The following is a 16,692-nucleotide window of genomic DNA, read 5'->3' as shown; positions in this document are numbered from 1 at the left end:
CTTGTCCTGGTTTTAACAAGTCAACAACTGGTGCCTAGGGCTGGTTGCTAAATTATTCTGCTTTTTTCCTCTGCTCAGGGACTGCAAAGGCAGCAGAAGTGGCTCCCACGGCCTGTAAAAGGTGCTTTGGAGGTGCCAGGTCTGTGCTTCTCCAGGGGAGGTTCAGTGCCTGAGCGATGGGGACGGAGATGCTCTGTCAGGCAGCTCGTAAACGTAGAAAGCATTAAGAGAGTGTGCCTTAATTTCTGGTGTGGCCCACAGCTGTCATCGTACTCTCTGTAAGCTGATTTAATGAAACGTGATGGCTCCCAGTACAGTTGGTGAGGTGTTTACACATCATCTGAGTCCGTGAGGGACCACCTGGTTGTCCGTGGCCATGGAACACGTTCTGACCCACTTCCTGAGCACGTGTGTTTTCCTTTTGCATCCTTCAGCACTGTTGTTTCTTAGTCATGTGCTGAGCCATGGGAAGAGAAGCATGAGTTAAAAAATTCCCAGCCAAGGATGCTCTGCAACACAAGAGTTTAAGAAATGCAGGATTTTTTCTCAAGAGTCTTTCCCAGCAGGGCTGACAAACGTTTATGGGTACAAAGGTTACGCCTGCCACCTTACGAATTACACAAAGCTGCTTTAGAAAAGCAGTGTTCAGATATTGTTTGTAATTGTGTTTGTTTCCTTTTAGTCAAAATCCCTTTCTGGTGGCTGCGTTTGGAGCTTGCTCTCTTACGAGGCAGTGTAACAACCAAGCCTTCCAAAAATTCGGACGTTCAATGACTGCCTCTGACATGGTTTCAGAAGTTGGAACAGCTTTTAACAAACTTTTTGAAACCTGAAGCCAAAGCAGCGCAGAAGAAGAGGAAGAACAATGACTGCAAGAGTAATTGCATTTACAGTAGAATTGAAATAAGTAATGCACCCTTTCAAGTGCTGTAGCAGCATTGGTATGCTAGGTAGATTTTTTTTTTTTATTTTTAAGAATAGAAAAATATGATTAATGTAGATATTTTCTAAGAGTTTGGAATACAGAAATGTTTTGGCTGAAATAAGCTGTAGTTGCAGATCTGTTATAATATAATAAAACTAAACTGAAAGTATTCCTCTGTTCTTTTTGATAGTTATTGAGCAATAACTAAAGTCTGAACAGCAAAAAATAAATAAATAATAAATGCACTTGATACTTAGATAAGAATAAAATTCTTCCACCAGCTCAACTGAATTTCTTGGATTGCACCAAGCTTGTCATGATTTCATCCTTAGGCCGTCTGTCTAGAGTTAACTGTTGCACTTCATTTTTTGCCATGCTAGTATATTTACTTTAAGAAGCAAAACTAAGCCTCGTTGGAAAGGGAACGCATGAAGTTGCTTTAGATTCTGAATGTAACTAGTTGCCTTTTTCCATTCCCAGTCCCAGGGGCAGCACTCCTCCCAGCAGCACACCCCTGCCTGCCACGTCTGGCTTTCTGGGAGAAGATCCCCCCATTGCAGAATAAGGACACGCTGTAGGTATATTAGCAGGGAACAGTGATTGTGTTTGCCTGAAGAAGAACTATTTTGAATTCCTTTAGCTGGTCTCAGCTCACCTGGAGCTCAGCGTGAAGAACTGTGTGAAATTATCCTTGGGAGAGGTGCTAGGTGGGTAAGGAGTGTAGTGCCACCTAACTCAGCTGGTCAGGCTGCGGGGCTAGCGGCAGAGCGAGGTGCTTTTAAAAGTCAGATTGCCTGCTGGACTGGAGCTCAGAGCACGAGTGTACGTGTACAGAGGTGGCTGTTTATTAACCAGCAGGAACTGAAGGAAAAGGCAGACAACAGCACGCATCTGTCTGCTCTTAGTGATACACAGGCAGTCGTAAGTCAAAGACAGGGACAGAAGAATGGTGGCAGGTGCTCAGGCTCTGGGTTTAGAGGCGTTTTGCTCTGCCATTATTGCCAATCTATTACCTCTATCTACTGTTACGAACACATCTGCCTGGCGGGCAGAACAGATGAGTGCTGGATACAAAGGGGAAGTTGGATTTTGCACAATACCGCTTCTGAAGTTTTTGGAAATTCAGTCAAAGCTTGTAAGGACTGAAGCAGTGTGGAGAGAGGGGCGAGCTCACTCGAAGGGCTGTCACAAAACTTTCAGTGAGGTCTGGCAGCGGGTGCTACCGTTGGACCTACGGCCCAGCTCTGAGTGTATATACTCCTTAAAGCGCAGGAACAAGCACACGAAGATGTGTCTAGTTCTTACAGCAGGTGTTATATATTCATTGCAACCACTCTTTTTTCCCAGTGGTCTGACTGTAGGCTGGAACACGGCATCGCTCATAGGTTCTTGTTCTCGTTCCTTGCAATAGCTCCCCACAAGAAGCACCTGAAGTCAGGCTGCTCTCAGTCCTTCCCCTCCCGCCCTTACGGTCAATACTTCTGTATGCACTGTGACTACTACCTCACCCCGATGCATTTTTGGTTTTTCTTTTTAAACCAGTTGCCTATTTTTTAAAATAGGTTTTTAAATGTTTGCTCATTTTGGTCTATGAGGGTTCACGGACTTCTTTTTAGATTAGAGCAACTGTCTGTCTGCTCCTAAGAGATGGATTCTTGGGGTTTATTTTAAGCAATTTTGTAAACTGTCTACATCCCTGGGGAAACCAAGCTACTATTACTTTTCCCCCTGAACCTATTGGGGAAGCCCAACTCCTTTTAAATAAAGTCAGTGCTGGATTTTCTTCCAAATACCGAGCGTTTCTGTATGTAGACCATCACGGTATGCTAGCCCAACGGCGTTTGTAGGCAAAGGCAATCAAGCCCCAGGTATCCGTACAGATTTCAACCTGCCATGTCGGTTTTAAACCTACACAAAAGTTGTAACTTTGTTATTCACTAATGTATGCAAATTGTTACAATTTTTACGCATTCTGGAAATGTAGCGGTTTCTTTCAGTAGGAAATAAAAAACATAGCAAATGAACTGGCTGGAGTTTGGTGTGTTCTGATTACGCTGCCCCCAGAAGCCGAGCTGGGGGACGTGTCTGCCCTTCCTTCTCCTTTGCCACTGGTGGAAGCAATGCAGCCACTAACAGATGTAAAATCCCAGCAGAGGCACTTGAGCCTAAGTGCTAAGGAAGGCTGGTGACTAAAAATGGGTTTAGCTTAATAAATGCCACTTGGTGTAAAAGAAAGCCTTTATCCTTTTGAATAGATCACTTGTGTAATTTCAGATGTATAAGCCCATCTTCTTATTCAGCATCTCACAAAGTGATTTGAACATACAGAAACACAGTGGTAGGCATTTCGTTCACCTCCAAAATGCTCAGGTTACTTACTTCACAGGGGCTTAATGACCACCCAGGTACCACACCACATGTGCTAATTGCATTTTTCCACTTCTGAGAGCTGGATCCTGAGCCTGCCCTAGTCCCAGCACTAGGGAAAGCTCAGGGCAATCTGTGCAAAAACAAACTGGAAGGAGCCCAAGTCTTACAGGTAGGTGCTTGCGTGGTAATGAGGGAGAAGATTTCACGGACCAAGCCAGCAGCACTGTAGTAGGAGTTACTTCAAGGCTTAACATTATCAACTCCTTCTGTGCCTAAGAAAAAAATACCTCTGCTAGGGGTGGTTTGGATGCCCGCATGCCCTGCATCTCATGTGCCCCTTCTTCAAGGCCAGTACTTATTTACCTAGTAGTAGTTCCAATGTTTTTGGTGAGATTACATCACTGTTAGACATTTTGTTCCAAAGATTTTATTTGGATACTACAGGTATTTACAACACTGAGCAGCTGCAACCAAAACCAAGTCCTGTAATGATGGTTCAGCTTTTTTTCTCAGTCTGCTGCTCCACTCGTCCGCCTTCCACAATTTCCCAGGTCGAAACAGCACTTCTGTCCTGCAGGAACAAGGAAACGTGTTACTCTCATCAGCCTGCATCACACAGGGATCACTGGAGCTGGCTGCAGCCCGTTCAGCGCGCCCTGTAATGTACCAGATGGAGCTCAATGAGTGTGCAGATATTATTTTTTTTTTCTGTCTACTCCAACACAAACGTCACGCAGCAAAGCTATCAATCAAGTTAGGAAAAGAGGTGGTGACACCATCTCACAGGAATGCCCTCGCTACCAATGCTCAGTAGTTGTAAAACAAGCCCAGACAATTCTTCACAGTTAAGAAAAAAATAATTTAAAAAATCACTACAAGAAAACAATATATATTTTTTAATGTTAGGCACTCATAATCATATTCTCGTGTTTAAGTGGCTGGCCTACATGGAAAACATCTCTTCTGTGGTCAGTACACAAGAAAATATTGCCTAACGCATTCCTCTCTGTGAATTTTTAGAAGGATAGAAGCCTGTTGCTGTAAAAATCTGTAGTGCAATGTTATATTTTTGGAAGAGTATCATAACCAAACCGATAATTTCAGTTCTGATGTAGTCACTTGACCAGAGCTGTTGAAAATGACAAAAGTTTATCTGAATATTAAATGTTCAACAAGCTAAAATGTTAAAGGAGCTAACATCAGAGAGGCTGGAATACAATGTAGGATTTTCTTTGTATTGAAGTGAAAACTGTGATGCTTAAATAACTATGTCATTTCACTTCATTATATGAGATATCTTGCATTTAGTGCACACTTACTGTGACAAAGTTCTGGGAACAAAGAGCCATGAGGCCATGCCATGAAAGGCCAGGTGAGGCTGGCAGTAGAACTGCTCCAGTGGTAATAAACAGGAATTATGTAAAATATTTCCCTTTATAAAATAAGCACTTTGCTGTATCTCATACAAGCACGCTACAGCAACGCAACTCTGGTGTTCTGCTCGAGTTGTGAGCCGGCCAGAGGAGGTAAAAGGCTGCAAGCTGGGTGCTGCCACATTTAACCTCCAGGTGGGAGCTGTCAGTACCGAAACAGGGAGCTGGCTCCCTCCTGCAGCACGCAGGAAGAATCAGGGGTCAAAACGCCGCCAAGAGCCAGCCTGCACCTGGGGAGTTCCTCCAAAGGGGCACGGCCACAGTGATCGCAGCAGGGAATAAGCAACATGGCCCGGGACCGGGGAGACTCATATAAAAACTAAAATAAATTGGGCTGGATCCCGGCTAAGGCCAATTTCTAGGAGGTTATTAAATATCCGTAAATCCCTTTAAGAACAAAACAAAACAAATCTTCAAAGGGGCTGGGGGGGGGGGGCACAGCTGTTTGGCCAGATGGATCAAACGGGGCCGCTCCTCTCCAAGGCTTGGATTTGCCTTCCTGACAGAGCAGCGAGGCTGAGGATTTAGCGACGTACAAACAAGGAAGCCGATGCTCCAGCTTCCCACGGGCTCCCTTTGCTTTCACAGCTGCAGCTCGCCACCGCCGGGCTCCGGCCCCCAACCCCGCTTGTATCCCTTCCACATGAAATCCCGAGCGCTGCCCACAGCTCGCGCTTGATTTTATTCGGTGCATCGACGAGTGACAGCTCTCACGCTCGGCAATTATAGGGGATGTGTGCTGCTATCCCCTAATGCAATCGTGCTTCACGGCCTCCCGTGGTAAAACGATGCAAGGAGGCTGCGCGAGGCTCAAAACACAAGCGAGGAGCAGCACGAACTGCAGGGAGGGAGAGGGATGCTGAGCAGAAAGTGGAGCGTGATCCTGCACCTGAGGAACAAGATCAAACTAATGCCATGGAGCTGAGATGAAAAGGGCAGCGGAGCAGGAGAAGTGGAAGAAGCAGCGCACACGGAGGAAGTCGTGCAGCATCTTGAGACGGGGAGGAAGCAGTGAGCCAACGAGGGGATTTCTCTTCAGCGGGAGACACAGTCGGGGGAATGAAAAAGAGGAACAGTGGCATTAGGAACGGGCTGAGAGCAGAAAGCACCACAGAAAAAGGAGTGCGACAGGAACCAGGCAAAGCACTTGTGGCTCAGGGACATTTAGGATTGCACCTGCCAAAGACAGAAGAGGCTTTCTTGCACGGACTTATCTTTTTGGTGGGGAAATGTGAGGAGGTAGAGGAAGGTATTATTTTCCTAAGTCATCTCAGTTTATTTTCCAGTTCCTCTGCAGCCTTCTTAAAATAGCACACGTTACTCCTAGCCTTTCTTGTGTGTTAAACTCGGACAATTTAGGGATTTCTGAGCATGAGGGGATTATCAGTGGCAAAATAATACTTCCTTAGTAACTGCAGTAGCTACAGCGTGCACGGAGACACGAGGCTGAGGGGAGCAGAAGAGAAGGCCAGCAGTACCATCAGGAAGAGCTCAGCTTCAGCTCAGCTGCTGCCTCCTGCCACTGCAGCTGTATGGGATGCGGGGTGTAACGAGGAAAGTTGCTGAGGGGGCAGGAAGGGCAGAAATAACACTGCCTTAGAGACCCTAGCAGCCTCACAAGGCAAGTAGCTGTCGTCTACCTTGATGTGGATTCCAAAGGCAGCAAGGTTCCCACGCAGACCATCACAAGCCTCCAGGAGAGGTTTTCTCTCCTGCATTAACTTCTGTCTCTTCTCCTTCTGCTCTTGGTTTGGTCCTTTTGATCCCTGGGCACCTTCTTCTGTTTGCACGGTGTCCGCTGCTTCTGGCACAGCGAGCGCGTAATTACGGACCTTTGTGCGGAAGCCCACGAGCTCGTCCATCACGTTGGAGAGCAGAGCCGCGTTTCCTCCTCCCGCCGCAACCTGTAAATCAAACGCAGGGTTTTAAAAACATCTGAGAACGATTTCCAAAATCCATCACAATTCAGCTGCGTGCACGGAGGCCTTCCTGTCACCTCGCACGGCCGTGCACCTTCCACTGCAGCGGTGTGATTAACACATCCCACCCCCTGCTCGTGCTGGGCAGGAGTTAGGGCCCAGTCGTGCTTTGGAGTAGCTCGGGGGTGTTCCTACACAGGACAGTGTCCACGGGAGGGGGAGCAGACGCTGCAGCAAAATGCAGAGCACAGCAGCACCGCGGGGTGAGGCAGCTGCCAGGGGCACTGGGAGCAGAAGAGGGGCCAAGTAATTAAAGGCAGAGGGGACCGACTGTGTTTAGTCACAGAACAGCGGGGGGGGATGAAAGGGAGCCTTTTCAGAGGTCACTGGCTGAAGCAAACTAAAGAGGAGGAGGAGGAGGAGGAGGAGGAGGAGGCGAGGAGGAAGCTATTTAGGGGCCAGAGCTTGAGATGCTCGGTGCTCTCCAGGACTGTAAGAGGCAGCAAATTCCCCAAACTTTCAAAAGATGTAAACATGCTGAAGAAATGGCTTAGGAGAATGAAGGAGGAAATAAATCTAAACGCCAGGAATGTCCCCTTGTAACCTGGGACAGGAAAAGAGCAGAGTAAATGCTTAAATGCAGAAGGGAGAGAAAAGACAAATGATGAGAGGGGATAAGAGCAAGCCTCTACAGACACCGGCAAAGTTGAAATGAGGCACTTACTTCATGACACAAAGGCAAGATCCTCCAAAAGGAGGGACAGCCTGGGAAATGGGATCAGTTCACCTCCTAAGTAAAGCACTGCATAAAGTCTCCTGATCTCCATTTTCTTCTTCCGTAGTACCATCCAATCCAAAGGGCTTATAACAATTTTATGCAGAAACGTGTCCTTGCCTCTCCCACAGAAGATCAGCTGTCACACCTGGACGACAGCACCTGTAGGCGAGCTAAAGGCCTTACCTGTGCCCCCCAGCTCTAAAGAGGCACGATGGTTTCCACTCGCCAGCTAGAAGCCCCCAGCAGTAGCTGGTAAGGCCAAGAGAAAAATGTTTACAGGACTTCAACCTGGCTAGGAATGTCTTTATCTACTCTCATAGCCCCCAGACCTTTGTGGTGTCTTGAGTAAATCAAGATTTTCATTGATTCGGTTATTTGAGGGCAAAAGGAAAAAGCAGAGAGTCAGGGAAGGAGCTGCAGTGCTGTTCCTTCCTTCCTGCCTACCTCTCACCAGCATCTGCTGCTGACCCCGATACCCCAGAGAAAGTAGCAGCACACAAAAAAAGAAAAGCATTAAGGCACTTATTGCACTACAAATAAATATTCACTTGCATACAGACAACTCAGAATAAGGAGGAATGGCTTCAATATTCAATATACACACAAATGTAAGTGTTGAGTATTTAGTGGGATGCTAAACATGGCAAACGTGTGCGTTATGAGGAGCAGCGAACAGCTGAACTGCATCCAGCAGCTGTTTCAGGAGAAATTTTCTGGGAAAATCCGCAAGGAAGCAAAGTAACTGAATGCACTGATTGCTGTACTGGATGAACAAGGTTATTTGTATTTCCCTATTCCCCTCTTCCCCTCCCTCAAAAGAAATTTCTGTAGAAGGGTTTCTCTGAAGAAAGTTTTTAACTTCTCATTCTTCAGCCCCACACTCCTCATGGAGCTGCAGGAGGTGAGCACAGAAGAGCTCGCTCATCTCCAAACCTTCAAACTGCTCCCCTTCCATATACCAGGATATCACCTGCCTGCTTATTGTCCTCTTCTCTCTGCAGCACTTTGCATTGGGCTCTTCCTCTCTTTTTTCCCTCCCTGTTCCTGCCCTTTTTCAAGCACTGGAAGATAGGTAGGGTATTTCCAGTGAAGGCCCCTCCTGAGGGCAGAGCAGCCCCTTCCTCCTCACCTTGGCTTTCTGCAGAGGAGCCGAGCCCTGGCTCCTGCTGGGCAGAGAAGTATTTGTATGGCTACCAAAGTCAGCCTGGATGCAACCATCAGAAAACGAGGCAGAGCCAGGAAAAAGACAGACAGAGAACAGTACCAACGTAAAGGCCTCCAGCACTAACTTTTTCTCATTTTGTTCCTCCAACTTTCATTCCTACAATGCGATCGCTGCAGAAGTCAAGCAGGAATACCCAGAGGAAGGAGAAAAGCCCCCGTTGTGCTTTACCCTTTTCTGCCTGCTCAGACGCTCTCCTACAACATCACAGCAGAAACCACAAGCAATGCAGGAGGGTTTACTGAAGCCATAGACAGCTCTGTTACACTTCATGCTTTCAGGAAGCGTTGCACAGCACCCAACGCTAGCACCACTACCGTGTACCGGTGCACACAGAAGAGGTGTTTCATACCTGTCGTTCTTCAAAGGACATCCCAAGGGCCTTAAAAACGCCTTCTACGTAGGAAATAATGCTTCCATACACAACAGAGCTTCTGGGAGAGCCGCCATCCTGTTTAAAAAACACTCAAAAGAGATTGTCCAGTCAATACACATCACAGAGCTCGGCATCTCTCCACAGCCGCGGTCGCGAGGGAGAGCTACCGCTAATTCGATAGCTCCACCTCTGCCAGTAAAACCTGCCCCAAACAGGAACTTTTACGTGGCTATAAAAGCACCTCCAGCAATCCCCTTTGTGCCGTGAGGGGGAAAAGATGCAAGTAAATGGGGGAGGGGACGAGCTTATTACCAGGCGAGGAGGGGAGATGCGTGCAAGCACAGCGCGTTGCACGTAAATTGGACCTAAAAATAGCACTGCTGCGCACGGAAACCAAACAGAAGAACAAAATCGCAGCTTCAAGGGCATCCTTAAAATAAAGGTCAAAAAAACAAACACCCTTTTTTGTGTCTTATTGATTTAAACAACGTGAAGTCTGCTTTGAGATTGCTTATGGCGTTTTGTCGTGCCCTAGGAGCAGCAGCAGCCAGCGCAGCAGTGATGGACTAGTGTTTAAGGACACGGGTATTTCTTTCTCTCCTCTACATTTATTGCACTAAAAAAAATAAAATAAATTCAAAATTAAATGACGGACTGAAAAGAGATTTAAGGGACTAACGCTTGACTAAAAACAGAATAATGATATACACAACCAAATTAGCAGCTGGTGCTGGATTTTATCTGGTATCTCCACCAGGGTCTGAGAAAAGCCATAACCTACAACTTCCAAACTGGAAGGAGCTGAAGTGAGCTGTTGAGGAAAGAAACAGGCACGTGCCAACTGAGATAAAAATTTTGAGAAGATAAACATAACTCATTCCTCTTTTTGATGCGAATTCACTCAGTTCTTAAGGAGAAAAAGCACCCACATGTTGACTAGGAGGTAAAACAAAAAGCTGGACTGCACCCAGAGGAGCGTCAAGACACCAAGACCCAGCTGACAAAACGAATTCAGAGAAAACGAGCAGTGACCAGCAATACGTGTATTTACGGAGCAGTAATGCTACTGCAGATTCCTACTGCAAACTGGCTTAAGCCAGGGATCTGTTTGGCGAGTGATTTTGTAACAAAAAGGGGCAGATGGGGCTGAAGAGGGAGTTCAAAATCGGCACCAAAACAAGACCAGGAGGAGGCAGGATGTTTAAAGCAATGAGCAAATTCTCTCTTAAAATTGGTTGTTGCTGTATGCTCGACATCTCCTTCACAGCCCAACAAGGTGGCCGTCGTGAAAACAGCAATTAAGGAGCACAGCAGCAAGGCTGAGCTGTTCGCCTCGAGCGAGAAAGGGAGCTGTGGGTAAAAGAGAACAAGTCTTCAGACCCCCCAGAAGTGACCACCACCCCTTTCCTTACTAAGGCCAACTTCAAGGCATGGATACGAAGCAAAGAAGCAAGATGAGGCCGTAAAACCAGCATTAAAAATTAGCTGCATGTCACAGAGGCTTCGGGCCTTTCGAAAAGCCGAGGTATAAATAATATCGGGCAGCAGCAAAGAGAGATACTTTGGACACAGCGAGGCATAATACAATAGTCGTATATAATTCCTGCGCTACAGCCAGGACAAATGGGGACCATTAAGGTCAACAATTTATGGAGCTTTGTTTCTGCTGGTTTCTCGTGTGAACAATAAACTAATCTGTCTGCATTAAACAGTAGGACAGTGGACAGCTGTCATTTTCTGATCTCTGTATCCTAATGGGTTACCTTAGTAACAGCCTTAAGCTGTCTGTTGCCATGGTGAACGAGGTCCATAATTGCTGCAACAGCCCTGGAGGTGTCAAAGTCATCTGCAAGCGCAGCCTTCACGTTTACTTTTGTGCTGGCTAGCCTTCAAGAAGAAAAAAGGTAACGTTTAAGATAAGACAAACAAGATGCCAGCAGTAGGCTGAAGCCGTCAGCTAGCCGGGAGGAGTCACGGGAAGGACACCCGTTTCCTCCTGAGCTGCTCCAGGAGGGGAGATGCCGCGCCGATCAGGAGGGAACACATTTTTCGGGAAAAAACTTGACGCCTGTCAGACCCCAAAGCGCTAGATCCGTTCAATAAACACATCATTAATCACAGCAACCAGCCGCGGAGCGATGCTCGCCTTCATCGTTTAAAAACAGATGGAAAGCTGCCTTGATATGAAGCACATTAGCAGTTTTGCTACGTCCTTTTATTCTGGCAGCCCATTCTTCATGCTGAGGGCACGCTTCTTTCCCAAAGCCATGCCACATGTGTTGCTCCAGCACTTAGCGGGAGAGCTGGGCTGGGTCAGGAGGGAGTCCTGTGGGCAGGATCTGGCTCCGAGGCAGGCTCTGCTTCCCTGTTTCCTAGGGTAGCCAAATTCCAGCTCTATAGGGTGAGATAAAGGTCTATCTATAGGGTGAGATGTAGGGTGAGAGAAAGGTCTGGTGGAAAAGCCAAGCCCGCCTCACACAGCCTGTGAGCGGCCTGCACTCGTCAGGCAGGGCCGCTTGGCAGGGCAGGGTGAGCTGAGCAGGGGGAACAAACAGCAAGCTGCCAACGATTGCTGGGGACTCTCTCTTGTACAAAGCTAGATGAACTGAATATTTACTGCCACTGACAAGGGAATGCTGCTCCACAGTAAAGCCGGAGGAGCAGAGTTACCCAGGGAGCCTCAAGCTACCGTAGTACCTCTGGGGATGGCCTCAACCCCGTTTTGCCTGTTTCTGAGTGGTTTCTCCTGGAGTACCTGCCTCTCTCAGGGATCAAATGACTGCTACCCTAAATCCATTCACCCAAAGCTATTTCCTGAGTTTCTCCTTCTCCATTCAATATCTATCACTTTCCCAAAATAAGCACTTTAGAGATACCCAAGTTTTGCCCTCTCATATGTCCTCCACAGACACTCTATTTTGGCTTCCTTACATGCCTCACACCTCTAAGCCTTATCCCTCACCAGCAAGTCCCCTGGAGCCTCCAGCTGAAGGACAGCTTCAGCTGCCCAGTATCACGAGTAGCTAATTCACCCCCTCTCCTTGTAACATGCTCCGGTGCTCCCTATGAGACACAGTGAGACGCAGTCGGCACAGCCACGAGCTCTTCAATACGACTGTGCACGCACCACCAAGAAACTTGTCTCTCACTTTATCTTCCCCTCTGATCGCACGCCTCAGAGCTGCCTGTACGCGTGGCGCTTCACTGCCTCTCCCACCCTAAATCCAGAGCACCGGGCTCCTCAGGTTTACTCCCACCACCATCCACATCTCTGGATTTGAGCAAGGTGCTCTAGTGGAAGGCGTCCATGCCCATGGCAAGGGGCTGGAATTAGGTGATCCCTAAGGATCCCTTCAAGCCCAAATCACTCTGTGATCCTGTAAGATGACCCAGTTTTTGTAAGGGACTCCAAAAGAGATTCTCCTCATCACTGCCAGGGTCCCAGCAAACAGAACGTCTTCTTTCCCTATGAAATCTCTCCTGACCAGTTTGAGTAACTCTCCCCTCCTTCACATCAGCCTGTCTGCCAGTTTGACTACAAGCTCCTGTACCCAAGGCTTATTGCTTTCCAGTTGTCTTCTTTCTCCTTCAGTCACTAGCACACAGTTCTTCTTATGTCCTGGGTAGCTTTGCAACTTCAGACAGAGCTTTTCCTTCTACATCAGTCAGGAGGTGCAAATGTGCTTGTATGAGGTCAGACACACCAGATAAACAACGTGATTGCACAAATACAATGCACCAAGTATAGCAGACTGTGAGGAAAAACAGCTGGCTAAAAAAAAAATAAGAAAAAAAGCTACCCTTGGTGAGGGTAGCAGGGAAGGCTGCTTCCCAGTTCTTCTTCAGCAGAACTCAGTATGTTGCGAAGTTCAGCCCTCGGAGCCTGCCAGCAATTTGCAAATTACTGCTCACATAATGACAATCTCTATCTAGAGGAAGCACACTTACCTTTCCCACAGTATGTCTTCTCTAACAGGGTCACATACCAGCTGTCCTTTTATATAAGCATTTGCATCTCTAATAAATGAGGAGATTGCCTGGAGAAGGTGCTTTGCATCATTCATGGTCTCGTCACTGAATTCTACTGCTAAGAAGAAAAAAAAACAAGCACTGTGCTATGGAGGACGTTGCTGTCACACATGGGCACGATACCCTGAGCCACGGTAGTTCCAGGAACACAAGTTTGTAGTCACTTGTCAGAGCAAACTTTTCTTAATTGCACATTTAATTAGCAACTCTGCTTTTCAAGTGCACTAGGTGAATTAGATCAACATAAGAGAGAATCATTATATGTGACAACAAGGAACCTACTGGAAAGGCTTCAGACTGGTCTGAAGATTAGAAGCTCTCTGAAGCAACACCTGCTTGAATTCAAGTATTTTTTCAGTATTGAATCTTTCTGCCTGGTTATTAATCTCACGCACTTGGATGGGATGTACTTCTAATTGTCCCTCCAGGTTAAAGCTGGGAGAACCCACCTTTGATCTCCCCCTGAATTTCGTTCCAGTTTTAATTTAGGTAGACACAGTCAGCCTCTGGAGACCTCGGAAGACCCCTAACCCTCACCACTGACTGAGGAATACAGGCACTTACCTCTAAGGGACTGTGTCACCAGCACCTAAACGCCTAGAGGCACCCAGCATGTTGCAATCTAGGTCTGCACCAGGTAACTTCACCGAGGGCAGAAGCCAGATGCGAGCCCTGATCTCGGTGCCATTAGCACAAATCCCGGAGAAGCTGAGCTGTCCAAACAGACTTTCTGCAGGATTTGTCCCCGTGTAACTGAGGCGTTAGTCTGGACTGTACTTGTCGGGTTTTCCACTTGTGTGTAATTAAAAAATCTGCATTCCTGGCTCGTTAACATTGGTTTTAAAATTAAGCTTTACTAAGCTTTTAAAAAGACCGATGTAGTGACTTTTAGGAAACCGCGGGATATCGAAGGAGATCGTTTATATCCACTAAGATTACCCAGCTGATTACGCTGGTTACAGGGGCTCCGAGAGGAATACTTGATGAAAGTTTATTCTGATGAAGCTTTGATTAAAGCCATTCTTCTCCACTGATTCAGGGCATTCTTCTAACCCGCCACGTGCTGCAAACGCACCACGGGGCACACAGGCTGCTCGAGCAGCTCTCCATCTACCCCTTCCCTCCCTGCCACGGAAACCATCGCTGCTAAATGCTGAATAACCGAGTGTTTGCTGCTAGCACCGACAGTTCGAGACCTGAACGAGGAAAGTGTTTCAGTTCCTTCAAGTACAGAGTATCTCTGAGCCTGTTCCAGAGGCAAGCAGAGGGTTTTTGGGGTAAACCTAACACAGGTCACAAAAAGGCACAAGACGAGCACTAGATCTACACAAACTACAGCACCAAAGGACCATCTCTGAAATATCCAGGGAAATCGCGAAGTACTGACCATGTGCTTGATATCCTCAGAGTGAAAAACTCAGTAAGGAGAGCAGAGAGGCCACAAATCAGCGATTACAGCATCAGCAGTGGCAGCAGCAGACCACGCTGCTCTTCTATTGCCCGTCTTATTTTCCCCTAACACCCCGCTCAGCACTTGGCGTGCACAGCAGCAGACACACAGGGCTAAGCTGGAGGCAGAAAGCCACACGTGGCAATGCCACCCAGCATTTGCTACCTGGCTTCTTTAAGCAGAGGAGCAAACTGCAGGCTGTCACTGCCGCAGTACCCAAGCACAGAGGGAGACGACTAGCATCTGTCAGGCCTCATTTCTCAGGCTTTATTTCCAAAGCTGTTTCACTGGTCGTGTCTCCTGGGCTGTTGTGTGCTCCTACTGCTAAGTAGCACCGATGGCTGCAGCCCGTGGTGACCTGCCCCCAGCCCCAGGCAACGCAGCCCCTTCTTCACAGAGGAGCTTTATCCTAGCAGACAGCACCTCCACGCTTCCAGAGGAAGACACCAGCCTCATCTGAGCGCTCCTGAAGGCCTTTTACGGGCTCAATGAACACTGCCCACCTCTCCAAGCTGATATTCCAGCAGGGTAACGTGTTCTCCTTCCAAGGCTGGGATGGCAGGAATCACCACCAACAGGCTCAGGCTGCAGGAAGAGTTTTAGGAACAGAAAGTGCTCGGGATCTCACCTCTAATAAAAATACTGTGGAAGCAGGCAGCAAGAAGAAATGCAGCGGTCATCTTTGAACTGAGCTGACGGCACGGGCACACTCTGACTCACTGCACAGTAAGTGCCTGGCTCTGCCCGTTTGTCTGCCAAGGGGCCTGCCTCATCATGTGGCAGTGCTGCACACCCTCCAGCAACCCGTATCTGTCTGCACAGCGGCTTACTGGCATTATATTGACACAACACCACCGCTTCCTTTCAGCAAAGCCACCTAGATTTGCACAGGCAGCCTGTTTTTTTTATCGTAGGAAGATATTTATCTGAGAAGGACGTGGCGATTCTTTGCCTTACTTCTCAGGTTGGTTCAAAGGCAGCCAGGAGCTCAGGAGCAGTGCAGAGAGGTGTGCAGGCATCCTCAGCTGCAGGGCTGCCCGTGCCATCCCTCACCCCTGAGGCAACTAAGGCAACCCAGCCTCTCAGCTTTTGTTTCTAGAACAAACACGTGTGTGACAATGCTGCGGGTGCCGGCCTTTTTTCCTCATCCTTTGTTTTATTCACTCCAGACTCCCACCACTCACTCTCCTACTATTCCAAACTTCCAAGTATTTCAGGAACACGCAGCCTTCCCGGTGCCTTTGGCTGCCTTAGGAAAAGCAAGGCTCCGCCAGGCAGGTAGCTCCTGCAAGCAGCCAGAGGTATTAATGAGCAGAAAGATCTCCCGGCCCAGTAACTGCCTGTCTGTGGGGATGCACAGCGTGTTAGGCATTAGCAAAGCCACAGAGCCTTCACCACGTCAGTTCTCCCAGTCCTACTGCTAGGTATGCTTTATTTGAGGCATCTGGAGGCTGGATTAATAACACAGCAGGCGTTTCAGCGTGCTCCAGCATCTCAGCACAGTACCAGGAGCGCTGACAAATCACATTATCCGCCAGCAGCCATGGTGCTACCATCCACTTTTGGCAGATATCAATGAACTGGTTTAAAAAAAACCTGGTGCTATCCACACAAAAACCTCCTCTGGTTAAAAGCAGCGCCTGCCTGATGGCAACACTCTGGTGGAGAGAGAGGGAAGCCAGCAAAATTCCCCCACAGCTTTCCCTGCCAGCAGCTCCTGCCAGCTTGCCATGATCATCAGCTCATCAAGTGTTCGCCCAAGTGAGCTGCACCGCCCTGTATGCCAAGCAACTCCACGGGACAAAAATAAAATAAAAATAAAAAATTATTAGTAAACCCTTGCCGTACCCTAGAGGAACAGGAGGTAAAGCTCTACCTACACGTCTCTAAAAGCAGTTGGTTGTGACTGAAATGTAACTGGCTGCAACAGATGCAAATCAGAGGTGCAGGTAATTCATTAATTGAAAGCGTAATTAATTCCGAGTTGTAATTAACCTCAGTTTCAGGAAGGTATTTAGACAAACAGTTAAGTGCTGCCCTCGGTAAAGATGCCTTCCTAAATGTCAGCCTAAGAGCAACCCCACAGAGCACAGCGAACCTGCCCACTTATGGTGGGAGCTGCGGGGCACGGCAGCAGGAGCCCCCTCCTCTGCACCACCAGGTCTCCGCTCGGGGAGCTGTGTGTGAAAA

The 16,692-nt window shown here is 47.8% G+C and overlaps 2 protein-coding genes across 5 annotated transcripts in view; one reads left to right on the top strand and one right to left on the bottom strand.

The window, feature by feature from the left end:
• NAXD (NAD(P)HX dehydratase) overlaps positions 1-2,949 on the top strand; it is a 49,533-nt gene extending 46,584 nt beyond the window's left edge. For both annotated transcript variants that reach the window (XM_084296187.1, XM_084296186.1), the window contains exon 12: positions 683-2,949. In XM_084296187.1, coding sequence (XP_084152313.1) covers positions 683-833 — 151 coding nt within the window. In that variant the 3' untranslated portion in view covers positions 834-2,949. The remainder of the gene's footprint in view (positions 1-682) is intronic.
• A 786-nt stretch (positions 2,950-3,735) lies between these two features.
• Positions 3,736-16,692, bottom strand: part of CARS2 (cysteinyl-tRNA synthetase 2, mitochondrial) — a gene marked incomplete at its 5' end in the record, with an annotated part of 34,740 nt that continues 21,783 nt past the window's right edge. The window contains 5 exons of one of the 3 annotated variants that reach the window (XM_084289893.1): positions 3,736-3,866; positions 6,369-6,632; positions 9,000-9,098; positions 10,787-10,910; positions 12,972-13,110. In XM_084289893.1, coding sequence (XP_084146019.1) covers positions 3,792-3,866; positions 6,369-6,632; positions 9,000-9,098; positions 10,787-10,910; positions 12,972-13,110 — 701 coding nt within the window. In that variant the 3' untranslated portion in view covers positions 3,736-3,791. The remainder of the gene's footprint in view (positions 3,867-6,368; positions 6,633-8,999; positions 9,099-10,786; positions 10,911-12,971; positions 13,111-16,692) is intronic. The other 2 variants (XM_084289894.1, XM_084289895.1) reach the window with 2 other exon arrangements.

Source organism: Netta rufina (genome assembly GCF_964035555.1).
Source record: "Netta rufina genome assembly, chromosome: 1".
In the NCBI taxonomy this organism is placed as follows: domain Eukaryota; kingdom Metazoa; phylum Chordata; class Aves; order Anseriformes; family Anatidae; genus Netta; species Netta rufina.
Note: the sequence above shows the minus strand (reverse complement) of the source record. Positions and strands in the feature narration are given on the sequence as shown.